Genomic DNA, 22,547 nt, shown 5'->3' with positions numbered 1-22,547 from the left:
TAAGTTTTGTACAAGTATTAACAATAAGTTAGTCATGAATCTTATTTCACGGTGTGCGTAATCAGCAAAACCATGAAGTGAAGTATAAAAGGTTTGATATGGACCGTTGAACGCAATTGTGTTCCCAGGCACCCCCTGCGAACTATTCAGCTACCTAACACATGACGTTTACGGGGGAGTGGGGGCTTTAATTCCAATGCACATGTTGTCTTGTCCTAGCGCTATGTTGGGGTTCCAAACTACCAAAAAAGTTAATTATACAGTAGAAAGGAAATTGTTGTTTCAAGCTATTCTCAAGTAATGGAATTGAGAACATAAAATTTATAAGCTTATTTCTAGGAAATTTAAAATTCTGATTATAAAATAATTTTAAATGCCACATAGAATACAAATTTTAATAGCTTATAGTTATACTTTATAACCTATCTGTGTCTGTGTACAGTTCTGAAAAAAATTTCCGAAAAATGATATCGCTTTCGGGAATGAATTCAATGACTTTTCTGTCACTGTGTAAATGAATGATTTCATATTGACGCGATAATACGTACCAGCCAGCACACGTCGTCTCGTAGACTTCAAGGCAAAAAAGAGTCGCGTGAATAGGTGGCAGCATTTTGCCTGTAATTACCCTCCAGCATACTTCCGAATCGAAATATGACGGGTGAGGAGAAGCAATAACACTCTCTACTTGGTTAAGCCATTTCCGGTGAGTTATACCTCTCTTTTCATTGAGTCCCACGCATCAGAGCCCTTCATGCATTTCAGAAGGGTATGCAAGAGCCACATATAGATAGATATATGTACTTGTGTATAAACTTTCATAAAGAAGCCCCCCTCAAAGCTGTCCTGTAGGTGAAGTGTTTCTAATTCTTATCTTTAACCATATGCTTCAACCACATGGTTTAATATTTTTTATAACGTTTTTTTTTTAATTCTTTTTCTTATTGATTTGTCATTTAAGTATACCTCTGTACAATATAAATATAAGGAAATATTACTTATTTTTATGATTACTTTTACCTGTAGGTTTTATACTCAAAAAACTTAGAAAATATGTTAAAGTTAATATTTTAATCGAATTTTCATAAAAAATTATCATTATAAAATTATTGTCAAAATTTATCATAATAAAAGACATAGAAAGTTATATTTATATTGGTCATACAGGGTTGTTAAGTACACTCAAGTATACACCGTTTCAATGAATATTTAAAATTGAAAAGAATACCAATCAATGATTGCTAAAAACAATATATTTTTATCTTTATGATTTCAGATAAAAAAAACTTTAGCAACGAAAATCGAGACGAGGGAGCAAGGGGCATTCAGCCCTTTGGTGCACTCGAAGGATGCAGCTCCCAAGCGGGAGCACGAGAAGTCCTCCAGCGCGAGCTCCTTTTCCTACGACGGCAATTGGTATCATTGACGGACACAAAATCGGCAATAAACATCAATTACAGGGCGTGAAAAGTTGCTCGAGCTCAAGTCGTCGGGAAGGTCGCAAAAATAATAGCAACGGGAGTGACAACGGTCCCGACCACCATTCGGTACATTTGATTAATAACAAGCGTAATCTAAGAAAGCATTATCCACTGAGAATCTGTGATCGACAGCCATTGGCGTCGACTTTAAGGTGGACAGAGCGGAGTGGGGAATAGTAAATAGAACCCAAGTAGAAAAGTGGTGGGTTTATAAGAGGAGGTGGCTATAAAAAATATTATAAAACCAAATGGAGAGATCACAGTAACTACATAAAAGTAATTAAAAAATAAAATAATTAGTGTGTGTAAAAAGAAAGTGTAATTTAAAGAGGAAATTCTAAGAACAGTTGGAGAAGTTAGCAGTTGTAGCGGTGAACTCAGTAGAAAGAATTAAACTGTTGATGTCAATTTTGTTTTCGTTGTGTAGTGAATACCGACTAGTAAATAAAATTTGGTTACGAGACTTTTAAGCAAAATTATTGAAATCACCAAAAAAAAAAAAAAAAAAACTTCTATAGCTAAGCAAGCAAAGAAGAATAAGCAGCCGAAATAGAAGGCGCGACATTGGGGAAGGAAAAGGCATCGTACACCGCAAAGAGGGGAGAACAGCTTCTAGAAGGAGTGTGGTAGGCGAAGTAGAAGGGATCGTATTGGAATATAGAAAGAGCGTAGAGAGCCACGAGGCAAACTATTCGAGTAAGAAGGGGTGAGGTGACAAGAAGCCCTGGCGGGGAGGGGTCGTGGAGGCCTTCGGGGGGCCGACCAACCAGACGGCCGATGATGTCATCGGAGGAGGAGACCGACTGTTTCGCCCTCTACGGAGCAACTGCGGATAGTAAGCAACAGCAACTCTTGAAGAAGCAAAAGCGAACCAGACAGCGCGTGGACGCCGGCGAGCCGCGCAACAGCTACTCGAGCATTCCTAACTTTAGTTCGCGGCCATCCTTTCTTGGTGGTGGGATATACGGTGCGATATTTAGTGGAAGTGGGCCACCACCAAATCATCAACAACAACAGCAACAACAACAATTGCAATCACAACCTGGAGCAGTGGGTACACAAGGTCATCTCGTTTCAACAACGGGACCAACTACACAGCATTCAGCTCACGCGGCATTTGGATTTTTCGGGGCTCCAGGCTTCGGCCCTGCCAAGATGCTAAACGAGCTTCTTGGAAGACAAGTGAAACAAGCCAGTGACGCTGGCGGATCACCACCTGAAGGCAGCCATGGAATGACTGGAGCTGGTATGGACCAAACTGCTAATTTACAATCTGGTGCTGTCGTAAATTGTGATGATCCCGCGACTGCAGCTGAGCTCACGCAACACATGTTACGTGACATTTTACAAGGACGCAAACTTTCTGCTCTTGGTGTACAAGAGCAATCTAATAATAACAATAGTATACACAATAATAATAACAATAACAATAACAATAATAATAACAATAATACTACCACGGAGTTACTCAAATCTCAGCAACATCAACAGCAAAGTCCACAACAACAACAACATCAAAATAGTGATAGTGTACGGACGATAAGTGGGGCAGTGCAGAGTGGAGGGGAAGAAAGTGTTGACGGGAATAATATAAATACAAATCATAGTGACCGAGATACTGTTATGCCTGGAGATGCGGAAGATAGTACTGAAGATGCTGCTTCTGCGGCACGTGCTATGGAAGAAGCATTTGCCGAGGCTGGTATGGAGCCAGGTGCCAATCTCGATGGATCGGATTGTGAACAAAGCTTACCTCCAAGTCCGACAGTAACACGTCCTGGGTCAGTATTAATCAAAGAAGAAATTTCAGATACAATAAGTTTAAGGAGAAGTCGTTCAGCAAGTCACTCTCCGTGTCCAATTGTTCCTAAGTCTGAAATAAGTTCACCATCAACTGAAATAAAACGCGCGCGTGTTGAAAATATAGTCAGTACCATGCGAAGTAGTCCAGCACTTCAACCTGTTAATGGTTGTAAAAAAAGGAAACTTTACCAACCACAACAACAAACAGTTCATCATGTTCTACAGCATAGTGTTAATGATAACATGATTGATGTGGATGATGACGATAGTGAGGAAGAAGAAGATCCTTCAACAATAAAGCAGAAACGCGAAGAGAAGGACCACTTGAAAATTCAGTTAAAACTTCTACATGAACAGTTAGAAGTTATGCAGCGAAAGTACAACGAGCTATCGAGTCGGATGGAGCCTGAGAGTAGTGAGAATAGTGAACAACCGGCGAGTCCGCAGAATCCACCACAACAGCCACCTCCGCGGCCACAAAGACCTCACCCACCACCTTTTAACGGTCTCTCGTCACTGCCACCTGATCATCCTCATGCAACTGCAGCAGCTATGTATCACATGGGCCAAAAACTTTATTTTGAGCAACAACACGCTGCTTTAGAGAGGATGAAACAACATCAAGAAGTCGCTGCTAGACAACAGCAACAGGCACAGAGAGAGCGTGAACAACGTGATCAGCATCAACAACAACAAACGCCACCACCACCTAGCCAAGGACGTGAATCGACTCAAAGAAATACGGGACCATCAACGCCTCAAACATCTCAAATGCAAGCTCCTGTTACACCTCATCAGCACAAGGATTTTCCAGAAAGACTGAACGTGTTCAGAAATAACGCACACTTAACAAGCTCTACTGGAGCTATTGTTACCGATACTGACCTTGAAGGCCTTGCAGACTTATTAAAAACTGAGATGTCTTCAACATTAGGTAATGTTGTGGATGCAGTACTAACTAAATTTATACAGCAAAGAAGGTTTCTTGGTAAATCAATAGAAGCTGCACAAGCTGCAGCTGAACAACTCAGTAAAGATTTACTTCACGGGAGTCAATTACTAGAGAGGAAGTCTTCACCGAGAACAAAAGTTGTAGACAGAGGAGCATCTCAGATACCTAGTGGCCCAAACGGACCACGGGGGTCGCTGAATGGTGGCCCCCCAATTTCGCAACCGACAACTTTTCCACAAATCGGTTCAATGAGTGGACCTCATGGTCCATTGTCAGGCCCAACGGAAAATAATCTCAATCAAATTAATCAATTACCTCCTCTTGCGAGACCAAATGCTCCAATATTCCAAACACCCAAACCACCAACGATATATGCCATGTCATCTATGCAAGTGCAACAGCAACAACAGCAACGAGAGCAACAACAAAGAGAACAACAGCGTGAACAATACTGCAATATGAGAAGTGATGACAGAGAAGCAAGAGATATTGAACAAAATGAAGCTCTATCACTTGTTATGACGCCAAAAAAGAAAAGGCATAAGGTGAGTTCAATGTTTAAAAATATTTTTCTTTAGTTCTCATATTTTTTACTAACAAAATGTCGATTATGTCTATAGGTTACTGACACAAGAATCACACCAAGAACTGTTTCAAGAATATTGGCTCAAGAAGGCAGTGGGTCTCAAAGTGGCAATGAAAGCCCACCTCCTTTACCACCACCAACACGCCATGTTTATGGGCACGGGGCACCTCCAATGCTTCCAGTCTCTTTACCAACAAGTGTAGCTATACCAAATCCAAGCTTACATGAAAGTCAGGTATTCTCACCTTACTCACCTTTCTTTAATCCACACGCCAATCATCCTGGTCAAGTACCACCCCCTGGACCTCATCATCTACCAGCGAGTCCACCAGGTGGTGGAGTTGATCTTCGAGATTCACCGCCACTTCCTCATCCACCAGCGATGCTTCATCCTGCTCTTCTGGCCGCTGCTCAACATGGCAGTCCAGATTACGGTCATTTAAGAATGGATAGCAATGATCGGGGTAGTGATTGCAACTCTGGTGATATCAGCTACGATGGAATTCAGCCTACAATATCCTTTTGTAATACTAATATAAAATAATTATTTACTTTAAGAATTTCAATTTCATAATGTCGAAAATTTTTCATAATAGCAAAAAAATCAGACTATGTTTTCTAAAAATTATTCTTATCTTCTTTTCTCGATGAAAAAGTTTTTGTACAAGCTAAAATAGTTGATTGGCTCAAATAATCGTTAAGTTAGTTTGTAGTAAACTTATACTAAAATCGCGCGTATATATATATATATTCAGAAATAGAGTTTGTCCGGCAACGAGCTATACTTACGAAAGTTCTTTTCTATGTGCTTGAACTACTCATATAGAGCTTCACTTCTAACTTAGCCAATAATCTACCCTGACAGTTGAACTGAAAAAATAGTAAGATTGTTCAAAACTTGTTACAAAGTTTATTATATATTTTAATTGATTAACGTTGTCAAGTAAAAAGTACAAAAATTTATTTGATATTTCAAAAAATAAATTATGTAGAAAAGTTTAACAAAAAGAAAAAAAAAACAGAAAATTTTAGTCAAGCTATGAGACAACGTCAATACAATATTCGGTTTAAGATCGAACGGAAGTAGAGTATAGAATATTTGGATTAACTAAATAAGAATTCGATGAAACCACAGTAGAATATCCCATTACTAAGTAAGGAGTCAGTAAGGTTTCTACTGAAGATGCGGCCAATCGTAGGTTAACCTAAGCTCAAATCGAGACCCCTCGATCATCATATCACAGTACTTCAGCTTGTACGATTTCTAATCCAATTTCATACGAAAAAAAATACGATCAAGTGTATAGAATTAGATTTGTAAAAATATCTTACATATGCAGTTATTTCCTTAACCACAGTGCAATCGTCGACATTGACGCCGATGCATCTGAGGAAAGCCAAGCTGATGTTTTTCTGGGTGAGATATCCGTCCTCGGCTGTCCTGAAAATGTATTTCCCGGACATAAAATTCAACAAAAACAACACCGCTCAACTAGTCAAGTGGTTCTCCAACTTCAGGTAAATTTATACATAATTACATTCTTAAATCTTCAATATAATTTTTCATCTGAAAACCAGTCACTCCAATCAATAAATTAGGATTTTTAATAAATCCTGAATAGTTGTAATAAGAAATTCAAAAAATAGTAAAACTTTATAAGAATTAGCTTAACGGTTCGTGAACTTTTTACATTAAATGTAAGGGAGAATGAGGAATTGACCACTCCTCAATCATGCTTAGTATATCCTTGATCTAAGCCCCAAGAGATGGTAGAAGTAACCATGGGTGTGTCTGAATCTTAATTATAGCAAGTTGCTGGATATAAGTAACGTTGGTCCGTTCTACTGTCCAACATAACACAAACTATGCAGAAGCTTGCTAGTTCACTCAGGAGGGTTAGCAAGATTGCAGGTGGTGACCAATAACGGACACAGCATTAGCATGATTATAATTAGACTGAGTACGAAGAGATCGGAGATATAAGGCGGACAAATGTACTCTCGGCATCATATATTATCATACACGGTTTACGTTCTATTTTATCATTTATGATTTTTAATATGGATTCCCACGCATCATTTATTCATTCTAGAACTCTTTTCTCTATCAGATCTGAATTTTCGCTATCTAATCAAACAAAATAATCTCTTATCTCTATGTCATATTTGATTAAAATAGTAGCAAGACAAAATTATATAGAGATATATACATATAATATAGTGTCTTCGTTTTTATTCACCACCCCCGACAGTAAACTAAACTAATCACGTAAGGCTCATCATTTGCGTTTTCTACGACGCGTTTTACTTTAAGTCTAGCGTGCGCTTGATCTGATATAATAATACATGGTTTCCTGTACGGAAATGTCTACATTATTTTGTACTTATGCTTATACAGCCTTTTTTTAAATTACTTCTTGATGTTTTGTCTACCAGATATAGCCTTGTGTATTTACTAGATAAAAGCTGACCTTTAATAAATAATTTTTAACAGTAATTCTTTTGGAATAATAAACATTTATATATTATAAAAAATCCACGGGGTTTTTATGACACAATTTTTAAAATTTAACACCAAACTATTTAATTAGAGTCTATTATAACTTAAAAAATATTATAATTGTGTACCCAAAATTAGCATGATTAATTTGAAAAGGATAATTTAATTGTACATGACTCATCACAATGCAAAACATTAGAGTACTTTATGATCGAAAATTTTTTTCGCCTCTTCTCTACAACTATTTTTATTGTAATATTCTCATTAATAAAACTTAATTTGTGTTAGAAAACGACATTTTTTAAGTGTTTCGAGCTTACAAACAGCGTGAATTTTCAGGGGTGGCTTGAAAGGTTGACCGTTTTTTATTTTCAATAAGCCCATTGTGTCCCTGCCAGATTGAATATCGCAAATGGATTTCTAACTCGGTGTTGTTTAGTTATAATAATTAGCAAAAAACTACGCTGTTGATGTCTTTAATATTACGCATAGATGGATATTGGAATTTGTTCTACCGCATGCGGATTATTTGTTTTTTTTTGCATTTAAAATTTTTGTAAAACTTATAAGCATTATTCGTTGTGCATTTTTGGATTTTTCAAACTTGTCTGAAATTATTAATTATTAAAATAATTATGCTTTGACTGATCAAATGATTATTGAATAGAAAAAGAGGTCGAAGATATTTTCTTTACTACATGAGTTGAAAAAATTACGATGAGGTGAGAGTGGACAAAGAAATACAATAAAAATGAGACAAAAATGTCCAACTGGAGTTAACTCGTTATCAGATTCCATGGCGGGACACGCGATTGAACTAGCATGATGTTATCAGTCAAATGGAAGAAATTTTATGTCGTATAATAGACAATAACTACACCAGACATGAAACTGTAACTGGACAATATTCTCTCCGTGTGACACGAAAGGCTACGTTTTTCTAGGTGACCCATCATTTCTTTTTATTTTACCTAGTAATACTCTCTTCTCTAATCACTGTTACAGTCAGCGTTAAATTCAATTTTCATGATTTTAAGATAGGCTACTTAATAGTTCCACAGTATCACATTACTTTTTTATTTTCATTACAAATATATATTTTTATAATAATTTAATAGTCAGATGTCATACTTAAAGGTCTTGACATATGTAAAGAGGATTATATATTTATTTTGTCTGGTATATTGCGTCGTATAAAAAAAAATTTGATAATTAATCGCTTTGCATTTATTTTTAAGGACAAAATAAAAAATAATCACAATAACACGCGTCTTTGAGCAGAAAGCAATTAAATGAAAGAAGCGGCGTTTTACTAAAATCTTGACTGCAAACAGACCGCCAGGGAGTTAATACATAACGTAGTTTGTAACGATGATGATACGGAGAAGTTCCATAAAAAAGGTAGATTCACGTCACGACGATGTGCGTGTTGACTAGGTCTTCTCAGCATATGAAGCGGGTGTGCTTTTTAATCCTACAAGATTGTATGTACTCGAGCATGGGAGGCAGTTAGGTTTCCATTGCTAGTAGGGTAGTAAAAGTGGATAGGTAGTATGTACTAGAGAAGGCTATTTAGTAAAAAGGCTAGAGCAAGCGTCACATGTATATTCCGCGCGGGCGGATAAGCCTTCAGCATAGCCAGACTAACATTCATCCATACGTTCACAAACATATGCTGCGGGTTTTCTCTTATTGTGAGAAATAAACTCGTGCGTGGATAGAGGGATGCAAGCGGGTGGAGAAAATTTTAGCCTTGAGGTAGCAACGTCGTTCCATATATATACATATTCATCTAAAGACTCCTTCTATCGTATCCCGAGTAAACAGTCACTGTTTCAATTATGCATACTCTTGATTTGCGTACATACTCACTAATACTTTTTCCTAAGCAGAATTTCTATAGAACATTAATCGTTATTTTTTCGTAGTAAAGTGATAGATAAAAGAATGTAGTAAAGATTAAGTTAATTCTTAAGTGAATTGGAGCTTGAAAAATAATATGTATGCAGTAAACGCTTCGATATTCATTTAGTATTGATGATCTATTGAGTAACGAATTTTACGATAGCTCACGCCACAGGAGCTTGTGGGGGTGGGTGTAAACAATGAAAATTTTTCATTTCTAAGCTATAGCTCTTATAGACTCCAAAGTTAGTAAGAGTATTCTATATGTGACATAGAAATTATCTAAGAGCGGATTTTACAATGAACTACTTTCAATAAGGATCGCGGGGGTGAGTGTTAACAATAAAAAATTTTAATTTCCAAAATATATCTTCTAAAAACTTTAAATTTCATAGGAATCTTTTATTTCTCATGTAGAGATCATCTAAAAATGGATTTCAAAAAATTCTATTACCAATAGAGATTACGGGGGTGGGTATAAAAATATTAAATTTCTATCTCCACTGTAACTTCTACAGACTCCAAATTTAGTAGGAATGTTCGTATATGATGTCAAGTTCAGCTAAGAATGGATTTTCTCGAATTACATCAAAAGGGATTGCAGGCGCGTTAACAATAAAAATCTCTCACTTCCAAACAATAGTTTTTATGGACTCGAGCTTTCGTTGGAACCTTTTGTTTACGATGGAAAAATTATCTCGAATAGGATCTTACGAAACTCCTTCGCCACGTAGGAATACGAGAGTGAAAATTGTCAAAAAATTCATATTCTTTAAATCCAGATCCTACAGATATAAAATTTGATAGAATTTCAAGAGAAACAAACAATTACTAGGATGGCCTCCAAGGTCAAGAGATTTAAATAGTTTTCTTTCTTAATAATTATATTTTCTTACAACAATTGTCTTTTTGGCAGCGGCAAGAAATTCATTGTAACGTTTCCAAAATTTAACATTACATCTAGCTATTCAGTCAATAGATTAAAAATTTTACATATATTTTACTTTTGCTGATCACATAACCGATATGAATTGTTCTTATTACCATACGGGATGGCGGGAATGTAACAGATTAAAATGAAAGCAATTCCTAAATACTTGAAATATAAAAAAAAATTTGGCCACTTATTTTAATAGAATTCGTAAAAAACATGTACAATTATTTTTTCATGAAAAATTGATGTCACAGAGTAAATTTTGATTAACAGCATAGTTATTTGCACTTTAAGCTAAGCAAATTTCAACTTTACTTATGAGACCTGCAATTACTTTGACTGAAACTTTAAATGCTTATTTCAAATTTTTCTCTTCCTGTTAATTATTATTCATTTTTTGGAAGAAAGTCACGGTAATGTTACAATGAATATTAGCTAGAATAATCACATGGATAAATGGTACAGGCAAATTCAATGGAATTTGGAATCTGTGAAAGTCAGAAAAATACTCTAATTAAATTTCAAGTTTAAATCTAAAAATGCAATTCTATAAAATACCCAGTGGACCGGGCGGGTAACATCTAGTTGTTTATAATTGTATACCTATATTCTTAAGTCATTCAATTTACCGAGCTTAACCTCATTTTTTTTTTTTTAATTTCGTATCTTAGGAATTCTTTTTCATGATTTTGGAAGGTGATTTTACGCTTTTCTCTTAGTCTCAAAGAGGCAAAGAAAAAAATTTTTTTATTCGAAATGAGCAAGTATATACAAATGTTTCATAAAGACAAAAGCATCTAAAAGTGAAAAAGCCCAGAAGGTAAAAAGTACCGCGGCGTATTTGGGAATAGAAAACTTGCAAGAGCACTCTGTCGACCGGGGGTTTTAAAGATGAAGGTATACTGTACACCTTCGAGACAAGTTCGTATGTCTCGTAGCTATACATATACATTTGATTCTTTACTAACCTTTCTTTTATTTCAAATAATAGCTATAATCAAAGGAACGAAAATCTTTGTTTGCCTTTTAAGTATTTATTTTATTAGTAATAATATGTATAGTTCAAATTACTTTTAATTATTTACTCTTAAATAATTATAAAACATATTGCACCCACCACCTTAAAATGTATCAACAAACGAGTGTTTTAATTTTGATGATAAGGTTAAAAATAAGATGAGCTCAAAATTAAATTTTTTCCTCATTTATAAAAAAGTTATATATCCTCAGTGTTTACTGTTGTATATTTATATTGATTTCTTTTTTCTTTATATTGTTGTGTATGTATGCTTACGACGTTACGATGCAAAAGCTACGAAAAATCTCGAGGAATTAACGTAGACTCCTTAATAAAAAACTCAGTGCACGGTATAATGGAGTGGCAACTCTTTGCGCCGTCATATATACTACGTATAGTTGTATAGTTATACGCTGACGTTAGCTTTTTCTATCCATACGTATACGTTAAATTCCGACCTATCCCAAGCTAACTTACTCTGTCAACTTTACTTCTTTTTTCGCATTTATCGTTGAGGGGAACTGCACAGCTTTTCAACCTCTTGCAAGTTTTCTTGCTTACAAGCTAAGTGTATACAAAGTTCTATATACTTAAAATGCTGTGATATTCTCCGACAGCGTACATTTTTAATCTTCATACTTAATTCATAAATAGCCAATTATTCAATAAAATTTACATTTGTAAACATCTATAAGTTCTTCAAAGTTCATTATAATGCTTCTCTGTTCCAAGAAACCTTGTGATTAGGATACTTTAATCGTTTAAGTTATTCAAGGAAGAAGACTTGTTAGCGGTTAATAAAAAAAGCTAGTACACTGATAAAAAAATTAACTTGACTCAAGAGCCAAAATCTTGAACGAAGAATACCATTTCGAAGAAAATGATTCTCTTGAGTCAAGAGAATAAATTCTTGAACTAAAAAAATTTTCTTATCAGAGTAGAAGTTTCCAATCATTATTTCATTTTTTTTATTATTTATGATAATTATTATTATGTGTCACAAATTTTGTGTAACATACTCATTAACAATGAACCCTGGCTCCTAAATCTAATTCAACAGAAGTAGAAAATTATATTCCCATAATGAAATAAAAATGAAATATTGTAATTAGAATACTCATTAATTTTTAAAAAAGCTATAAAAAAATGAAAGAAAAAGCATTAGAAGGAACATTGTTTAACATTTTAGAGCAAATTTATAACGAAAAGTAAAAGAAGAAATGAATGAAACGACGTCATCGAAAGAAAGATTGGTTTGGCTAGAGTATAAGCCTGTTCTTATAGAGCCGCTTATTCTTTTTTGGTATTATTTTTTTCATATTCATCTCACTCTTGTGCACGTTAGCTATTGCCTTTTCTTCCTTTTTCTGATAATGAATACAAGTACGAAAACACGACGAGTATTGGCTGAAGCAGCAAACAATGCAGTGGCCGCGGGGCTATCATGAGAGGAAAGCTACTAGAGTAAAAGACTGAAAGAGGCTGTGGAGGCCTCGAGGAGAATCGGCCCGTTCGGATTCTCTCGAACCCAGCCGAGATACTTTGTTAGGAATGTAAGCATTATCACTCCAAGTTAAGAGCAATCTAGTGCTATGAGCAACTACGTCTTGCAGTGTGCATTAAATATACTTTTTTTGGTGGATAATCAAGTCTTTTATCATTGCTAATTCACCTTTATTTTTTGTCTCAAACATTTATCTTCATTCTTTGAAATTAAAAAGATATTGATGATAAATATATAAATTTAATTTTATTATTATTGATTGTTCAGCAACAATAATAGTATGTAATATTTTTTTCACGCGATTGGTATCAAAAGATTTTTATTTTATAAATTCATTAAATTATTTCATCACTTATTTATTTGCATGGCTTTGAATTTTTTGATCTTCGTCGTTTGGCTCAATAAAAGCCTGGCAAATGAATACAATTTGGCACAATTCCAAGAGAATGAAAGGTTCTCCCAATTAAACAGTAACCAAAATCTAATGTTTGATGAAAGCTGATGAGTTTCTACGCTTTTAAAGTTATTTCTTTTGTTGTTATTCTCTTGTTATTAAAAAATAGTATCAGTAAAAGTCAGCTCTGATTCTTGTTTTTTTAAGTCAACACAATAAAAGCTTTACCTTGTGTAGCTGATAGACATCAGAATAAAAATAACAATGACCTAAACAATTCTTGAGTAGACCGTTATAGTTTATATTATATGCAAATTGCCCATATGCTAACTTACCTTTTAGGCATATTGGAAGAATTTAAGACTTTCATATGCGGGTTGCGGTGAATATCTGACTACCAATACGGGTGATATGTAGGCCGTTGAAATCTATTACCACTTAGACTTCTTTTCTTAATGATAAAAAGCAAGGTAAAAAATTAGGTATTTTATTAACATTCCGTGGATATTAAAAATTATATACTAATTTTTTTTTGTTGTTACAATTAAAAATAGTATCGATCCAATTTTGACTTGGAAATGATTTTTACAGAATACGTCAATTTAAAGTTGCATAGTAAAAGGTAAACTTAACAACAAAAAATTATTGATTTTGTTCTCAGCGGGTTGGATAAGTTACTGGGCGGTTAAGCGGTCCCTACAGGGTATATTCGACAAAGGATGTTTTCCAAGTCCCTAACCTAGGTAACCCTTCTTCTATGCATCAGTGTGTGTCATTACATTCGTGTGTAGGTTTCATCTCTTCTATTTTAAACTTCTCATACGTCAACTTCTTTTTTTTTTTTCTCTTTTCTTTACTTTTGCTTTTTCCCAGACGGTACACTCCCTGAGCAGTAACTTGTGTACACTATTCTAAAGACTTAACGTCTTTTATTCTGATCCCAGTGGGCATCACAGCGGTGGGACAGATGTGCAAATTTGAAAGGTACCACAGTATAAAAAATATTATCAAGATTAAACATAAACTCCGTAAATAATGTAGAGGTCAATTAATAATCTATACAATGTACATTTCGAGAAAATATCTTTCACGAGATGAGCTATATTTTAGAGGTACAAGTGAGATGAGAATATAAAGAAGAAAATTCAGTTGATACCTGAAGCGAAAGCGCCGGTTTTGCTCTACTTTTACGTTCTCTTGAAATCGACTACTCCCATGAGAAATAAAAAAAAAAAAATAGTGTATCTATTCTCCCATTATATATATTTTTATTCACTCCAGCTCACCATCTTTTCTGCACATCATGACCTCCACTAGGCAATGTCACTAGCTTGATCACAGCCTTTGCACAACGTAAATCGCCAACAGAGCAAAAAAGTGAATGCACACGGTACATAATGCAACTGAGGTCGTCAGGTACTGAAAGGTAAAATCGATCAAATAAAAAATGCTTGACCAGTGCCAAAGTGCATTGAGGACTCGAATCGTGGTCTTTTCGTGGAGGTGGAGAAACATTGCATAACAGTGAAAAAAGTAAGAGAAAGAAACAAAATATGCAAGCTTATACCAACGATACAGAGAGCGTCGTCTATTAGATGAATATAGTTGGACTAGTGCTTGAAGGAGGTGGGGTGGGCCGAGATTATTGAAGAGTGAAACTGCTCAAAGCAACCATCATTTTTTAATCCTTTTACCACCGTATCGAACTATGCTTTAGCTTTATTGAATACTATAGTATATGTTGAATTAAAAAGAAAAAAAGTCATTTTAAAAAAATTGTTGAAATATTCTTCATTTGGTATATTTTGAAAAAAATAATATGCTACCGAGACTTTGAAAGTATAAAATTGGATTTAGCCAGATGCGCAAAAAGAGACTTTGGGGGACATGGTTATTCGACCCCCTTGAATTTATTTTTCGCTCTTTGCTTTTTAAAAGGAAAAGGTGAACATGAAAATGGTAGTAACAGAGAAAGACAAAAAAAAAAGTTGTTGCTTTAAGGGAACCAGATGCAATTTTGGTAGTAGGGAGTTGACTATATATGGGATACGCCAAGTACTCATTGTAAGATTGGCGCGTGCGGCACGCGGACTTACATCTCTCTCTTACATAGTTCTCATTCTCCCTTCGCTCTCTTTAACTAGGCTTGCATATCGCGTTCTTTCTTTCTTTTTTTTCTTTTCTCAGTTATACCCTTACGTTCACTTTTACGCCAGAAACTTCGTCCCCTTATTTTATCGGTGCCCTAGAATAGGACCCCCGTTTCTCAAGCTTTCACTGTGCGAAGGGGTGACTAAAACCGTATGCATGGCGAGGATGGCTTTCATTGTTGCTAGCACATCTGCTGAGTTGATCGCAAACGATTGTCCAAGGTTTAGGTCTTTTACTAGCATATAAAAAATTTTTTCAATAATTTTTTTAATGGTCATTTCATAAGTAATAACAACATATTTGCAAATAGAGTATTTTCTTTTCGCTTTAGAAGCCGATTAATTTTTTTTGGCTAAAGAAGAAATTCATCAACAAATGATAAATTCCCAAATCTTTCCCAATAACTACTCTCCTCTTTTTTATCTGAAAACTCAGAGTGCAAAGTTAAAAAAAAAAAAAATAAAGGCTTTATAGTAATTGAAATGAACTTTGTGGCGGCATATTATAATTTTTCTTTTTTACAATTTTATATTTTAATTACTTAACACTTTCAGTCACGAATATATATTTGTAAACATACATAATCACAACAAATTATTTACAACTACCGTTACAGTAGTTCATTTAAAACTTGAACATCATGCAGAATACCACCCTAAAATGCTTGTTTCATGTTTAAGTACCTAAGGATGGTGTTAAAGTGTAAAATACTAATTAAGAAGGGTAAAAATGCAACGACAAGTTGCTAAAAGCTGAGCATGCGCACTTTATTTTTTAGTCTCTCTTTACCTTCATGATGACACCTATTTTATTTGCTTTATTTTTATTTTTTCTTTCAACGCGTGCTTTGAATAGATACTTGCAACTTACCGAGCAAACGTACAATCACGCAATATAACCATCAACTTTTTTCGTTTGTTAATTTACCAAGTTTTACCCCCGTTGTGTATATATTAAATAAAAGATTGTAAGCCACCTTTCTTGAACAATCTTTTTGATGCCTTAGGTGCAACTTTCTTTGATGCTTGCATAACATATTTATATTATATTATTACACATTCAAAAAAATATCTACCCGTATATTTATATCATACTTCCTCAGCGGATTGTATGTGAAAAAAATGGAAACTAAAAATTTATTAAATGGCTTCAATAAAAATAAGTAATAATTAGTTTCTAATAATCATTACTCTTAAGGGTTGCATACAGAGATGTACGATGAAAAAGAAGGAAAAAAGGAAAGGCCTCGAGATACTCAAGTGCTTATTATTATCCCAATTATACTACACCACAATGAATGACTCGCTGTATCATCCCTTATTTTTAAAACGTAGTTTCTGCAAGCTTTTTTTTTTCATTCCCGCATACTTTTTTCTTCATCCGGATGCCCTTTTGCATCCTCTCTCAATCCCGTTGACTGTAGTTCTTTCATTGCGGTCGCGCAGAGCGTAGCAATTCGCTACTCCTCACACTTTGCCGTCGAAGAGTGATAATTCTAGCACTCGCCAGCCTTTTTTGTCGTTGGCAGAATTAGCTGCATCTCCTTTGCACTCAGCAATATATTATATAACGTCGGGGTAGATGGTACGTCCGCGTGCCCGCGGCATCAGCCCTTGGAGTCCCGTATAAGCTCATCTCTCATGTCGTTGTCCCGTTTCTGTCTCCGAGTTTCTGTTTTAATTAGGCACTTGGCAGATATATTCTCTCATCTATAATTGGTGATTCGACAAGCTTGAATGTGGCAGATAGATGCGTTGAATAAGAATTACCGAGTGCAGATGACGCGCCCTCGAGGGTTTCCCAGTTCGTTGCTTCAAGGAGAAGATCATACTAAGCACTGATAGACCCAATGCACTTTTTCCTCCAGATCTCAAATCTGCACGGGATATTGATAACTTTTGATACTTAAGTTTAACTGCTATATTACTGATTCCTTTCGCAAATAATAACTACACTGGAAAAAAATTACTTGATTTCAGAGGATTCAATAAATTCTTGTGTTAGAACTCGATTTCTTAGCTTAACAAACTCTCAAAGTTCGATCAAGAGTATTATCTCCAATCGAAACTATCCAAGTCTTTATCGAAAAAAACAATTCTCTTCAGTTAAAGATAATTTCATTTTTTTTTTTTTAAGAATTTCATATTCTGGTTTTAAAAATTTCTTTATTTAAAATATCAAAAAATATTAGAAACAAAAAAAAACAATTTTTCAACCCATTTTGAAACTTATCAAAACTTATTTTTAAAAACAGAGAAAATGAACAAGAATAAAATTTTAATGATAATATTTTTCTTGAATCAAATAGTATTATTTTTTAGTACAGTTTTGTTGCTTTAGTTGAAAAAAAAAGAGAGAGAAAAAAATAACTTCAACATTCTTATAAGTAATTGATTTATTACAATATTGTAAAGCAGCATAACTCTTCATAAAAAAGTTTTGGTAATGGTTATTTATACTTACACTGTCTTAATGATGGTAAGAAAAACTTAGATTTTTTTAATAACCAGCACTGTCGTCAAACGTACACTTTATTTTTCTCACCCTTTTCTTGCTAAATCCTCAAGCAAAACTCAGGTCATTATAGTAATTACCAACCAATTAGCGAGTTATATTTGTTTCGGTTCGTTAATTATTTAAGTTAAATACTCAAAAAGTCGATTGCTGTTTACAATTGTATATAAATTTTATTCACATCTCTACTGTATACTTTTATATTTTTAATATATTTCAAGTCTTTTCTTATCTATAGATTAAACCTCAATGAAATCTAATTACTCTAATTAATTAATAAAATAAGCAAGAAAAATCAAATTATGATCGGTAGATCGCTCATTTTATATGTTAATGAGGCAATATTAAATAATAATGTAATTTTTGTTATTCAGGGAATTCTATTACATCCAAATGGAGAAATACGCAAGACAAGCAGTATCAGAAGGAGTGAAAAGTGTTGAAGACCTCAGAGTTAGCGGTGATTCTGAAATTTATCGAGTTTTAAATCTACATTACAACCGAAACAACCACATAGAGGTATGGGGTCCTCAGGTGCGCAAATATATAAACACGCACACGCATTAAATTGTTATTTTTCTATTTTTTTTTTTTTTTTTAATTTATATGAGCTTAAACAACAAATAATTACTTCAATATTACTTTACATATAAACAATAACATCATTATTTTTTTTTAATTTGCTTTATACGCTATTTACAAGAAAAAAAATTTTTAGAAAAGTATTAATACTAATTGACTTGTTTATTTTGATATAGGTACCTGGAAACTTTAGGTATGTGGTGGAACAAACATTGAAAGAGTTTTTTAAAGCAATCCAAGGTGGTAAGGATTCTGAACAATCGTGGAAGAAAGCTATCTACAAAGTAATATCGAGGCTCGATGATCCCGTACCTGAATATTTCAAAAGCCCGAATTTTCTGGAACAGCTGGAGTGAAGCAGGCCTGCGCTGCGTTGCTCTGATTGGTAGCCCGGTAACGAAAAAAAATCAACTTTAAACCTCTTCTTATAAACAGCTTGTCTGCTACTAAGCGTGAGAGGTTTGCCATCAAAAATTGGTTACAGATGTATCAGGTATCCTTATAACAACATATCGTAAAAGGAGTAAACGTAAGAAAATGAGAGTGTTGACAATACTCATCAAAATAATAAAAATACAAGAGGAAATACCAGTAAAAGTAAATGTACTGGTATTTATTGGCAACTGAGCAAATACATTCCACGAATGTCTAAAGTTGTCAACAATGGGAAAATCTACAATATATATGTATCAATATATATGTATTTATATATGTATATATTAATATAAATATATAAGCATATATTTCACGCGAATAAGATCATCTTGAATCAAGAAATTTATAAGAAGATCGACCAACTTATCTAAAGTGGACGTATCGATACCGATGAATATATACTTGTCAGGGAAATGATTTATTATTCATCCATGTGAGGAATTATTTATTTACAAGTCATTCCACTGTTCAAAGATACTTCGATTATTTAAACAATAAATATCACGGGAATAGAACAAGATACAACACTAAATTATCAATCCGTAAATAATCTCATATTTGCAAAAAAAATATAAGAATGAATATGATAAAAAAAAAAAAAAAAAAGTTAACAAGATGAAAAAGAGCATCAACAGTTATTTCATTTTTTAAATAACTTATTATGAATTGATTTAATGCTCTTCTTTCAATTATGTTTATTTTGTTATATTAAGTATATAGTATAATTTTAAGTATTCAGAGTCATGTTTGGTCCAAAGATATTTAGAGTTTAGAAATGACAGTTACCTCTTAGATATACAGTATGTTATCTATAAGAAGGTTATTTTTCTGTTTTTAAAACGGGAGCAATTATCTTCTTTATAGCACAATAAAACGACGTAGAACAGACCACTATTTGCTTTGTTCCATGTCTTTAAAAAAAGGATAAATCACTTATATTTTAGGATAGATTAACTGAATCCTAAATAATTGGCTGTGCGGTTATATAACTGGCAAAATCAGCAGAATAATAATCGTATCTTGCGAGGTTTTTTCTGAACTCTAAAAATGTTTAAAGTGTAAATAATATATTAAACAGTAGTTATATTGAAAAATTAATCATGATTATACTTGACGTTAATAGAATTTTTGAGTGAGGTAAAATGAATTTAAATTATTACATAAAGAATAAACTAAAATAATTGGCGAGTTTCAAAAATTAGGGAAAAATAATTTTTAAATGGAGACTTCATAATTTTGATTCGGGCGCAACGAAAACATTTTAATTATTGATAGTATTAATTTTATACCATTTGAGGATAAAAAACGAAGTAAGAAATTAAATATAATTTAAGGAATGGGGATTGAAAATATTAAAAATTAAAAAAAACATATCCTATGCGAGTTGAATAATAATAAATATGATTCGTTTTTCTCTACCTCTATTAAATTTTACGTCGAATGGTCTAGCATTTTTTAAAATAACGCAAGTATAATAAATTTCTGTTCATTGAATGAATAGAGATGTCGCAATTAATCAAATGTTATAACATTCGGGGTACGAACAGAAAAAAGCTTGACCGATTTAATAATTAGAAAAGAACTATTAACAGTTTAAACTTATTTTTTCTTTTATTTTATTATTAAAAACTATAAAATAGTGCTAAATAGACACAGACACATATTAATTTCAGAAATGTATATTTATATATGTTGGTGGGTCAGATAAAAATTTATCAACAATAGCTGGTATAATACCAAATATTTATATCTAATTCAACAAACTAGTAGTGAAATACTCAATTTATGTTTCTTGTTATAATCCATTATGAGAAATTCTTTTATTATGAGGCTAAAAAAAAATAAATCATTTATGAATACACTATCATATATAAATATGTAAACACTAATGTTCGGGTGGGTTAAACTAATTATTCTAAATCTGTCGATAAAAATCGTCAGTGCTATTTAAATTATAACCAATATTCGATTTTTGATACTCTTTATCACGTATTTTTTTTCATAGTTGAAATTCTTTTGAATCGAAATTCGTGAAAAAAAAAAAAAAAAAAAAAAAACATTTTGTTCTGAGAGCTGTCAGTTATTATTTTTAAAAAATATATAAATGTAAATAAATGTGATGAAAAGTATTAAAAGTTGAGAATTTAAAAAAAAGGAAATTTGGAACATATTTCAAGTTTATCAAAAGACACCCTGAAGATGAATATTATAAACTTCTCTTTAAATTATTTAACACTACTCAAAAAATATTTTTGCTGAAAAAAGTATCAAAATTAAATGAAAACCTGTGAAATGGTATATTTTGATTTATAAATACTTCTTTAGTTACAGCTAAGCCAAACATAACTTTATATGTTTCTACAAACAATCGTGTTACTACATCATGTTTCATTGTAAAAGCAAAAATTTTCTCATTTAAGAATCTATAAATTATTGGAGTAATTAACATTTACGAAAATGTAAATAGTTTTTCTATTTTATTCGAAAAAAAAAAAAAAAATGTGAAAAGAAGAAAATATGTAGATTTAAGTTTTATGATGTTACAAGATGTAGAATATCGATAATTACATTAAAAAATTAGGTTGGAATCAGAAAAAATTTTCAATACAATGCAAAACTATAAAAATAATAATTTTTATCGTTTATTTTCAGCAAAGATTTCTTTTTCAACTATATTAGTACTAAATAATTTTTATGAGAAGATAAAGTGATATAATTCAAAAAGGGCATGCTTTAAATTATGTAATATTTATATTAATAACGAAAAAAATTCTAGTACGATTTGAATGTTTGGATTGAGTTCAAACGAAAATTTTTAATGCAAGATTTTAATAACCCTAATTTACACGAACATAAACTTAAAATCTTGAAAAAAGATCAAGTTTATTGAGGTAACATAATGGATAGTGACTGATGTTCTTTTTCCGAATATTCTTATAACAATAAAAAATGTTGTTTCCATTATTTATTTTTTCTTCATTTAAATTAATTTATATTCAAATTATTGAACTTTAATTATATTAATTTGATTAAATATTAATGATATGCTTTAAGATTTATTATGTGTATTTCCACATATGAATATGTTTATCATTATTATTTTATTCAATAATTTTTTAAGTTTTTGCTTTTATTTAAAACTTGAGTTTGCACGAATTATTTTGTAACTAGTGTTAATTTTAACTTAAATAATATTATGCAATTTGTTTGTTCCAAATATTCCAAGAGATAAACCCCGCACGCCTCTTATGTTAAACCAAAAAAAAAAAAAAGACGAGAAATTTTTCAGCTATTTGTTGAAACCTGAGCGTCTTTTAACATCTATTATTTATATTTCATTTAAGTTAATTATTATTAGTATACTTATTATTATTTTTATTTTTATTATTATTATTCGTACTATTGTTATAAGTATTATAGTGAAATTTAGTAAGCATTATCATACACACTTTTCTTTTGCAAGCAGTGAGTCTTAACCTAGTCACGGATCACTATTTTATTTAATCAACAATTGATTTATTATTATTTTATGATTATTATTATTTTATTCTTTAGTTACACAAATAAAAATATTCATGAATATCGTTGATATGTTTATCACTTATAGTAAATCTTATTGTCAATAGTAAAGATTGTTTATCTAATATATATTTGGATATCAATTTTTATAAAGAACATGAGTTTCCTATCCTGTGTATCCTATCTCACTTTTATTTTTAAATATCCTTAAAAATTATTTCAAAAATTATGTTAATAGTAATGTTTTTAAAAACTATCGGTTAAGTTGA

At 32.6% G+C, this 22,547-nt stretch overlaps 1 protein-coding gene across 2 annotated transcripts; it reads left to right on the top strand.

The window, feature by feature from the left end:
• The first annotated feature begins 1,665 nt into the window (after positions 1-1,665).
• Positions 1,666-22,334, top strand: LOC141530972 (uncharacterized). 2 transcript variants are annotated; one of them, XM_074248378.1, is made up of 5 exons: positions 1,666-4,781; positions 4,857-5,346; positions 6,181-6,340; positions 18,117-18,261; positions 18,501-22,334. In XM_074248378.1, exons 1-5 carry the CDS (start codon positions 2,259-2,261, stop codon positions 18,678-18,680), a joined length of 3,498 nt encoding a protein of 1,165 aa, XP_074104479.1. In that variant the 5' UTR covers positions 1,666-2,258; the 3' UTR covers positions 18,681-22,334. The 2 variants fall into 2 exon arrangements, with proteins under 2 accessions (XP_074104479.1, XP_074104477.1); XM_074248376.1 differs by having other exon boundaries at positions 18,117-18,276.
• Positions 22,335-22,547: the final 213 nt, after the last annotated feature.

Source organism: Cotesia typhae, unplaced genomic scaffold, assembly GCF_013202065.1.
Source record: "Cotesia typhae breed Kobodo isofemale line unplaced genomic scaffold, CoteBio_Ctyphae contig_5, whole genome shotgun sequence".
Classification (NCBI taxonomy): domain Eukaryota; kingdom Metazoa; phylum Arthropoda; class Insecta; order Hymenoptera; family Braconidae; genus Cotesia; species Cotesia typhae.
This window is presented reverse-complemented; position numbering and strand designations above follow the sequence as displayed.

What these genes read in the sequence shown, in the direction of transcription:
- LOC141530972 (XM_074248376.1), top strand. Translation starts at nt 2,259, where the DNA reads ATGATGTCATCGGAGGAGGAGACCGACTGTTTCGCCCTCTACGGAGCA. An exon ending in CAAAAAAGAAAAGGCATAAG is followed by an intron (nt 4,782 to 4,856) that starts GTGAGTTCAATG and finishes TTATGTCTATAG; the next exon opens with GTTACTGACACAAGAATCAC. An exon ending in AAGTGGTTCTCCAACTTCAG is followed by an intron (nt 6,341 to 18,116) that starts GTAAATTTATAC and finishes TTTGTTATTCAG; the next exon opens with GGAATTCTATTACATCCAAA.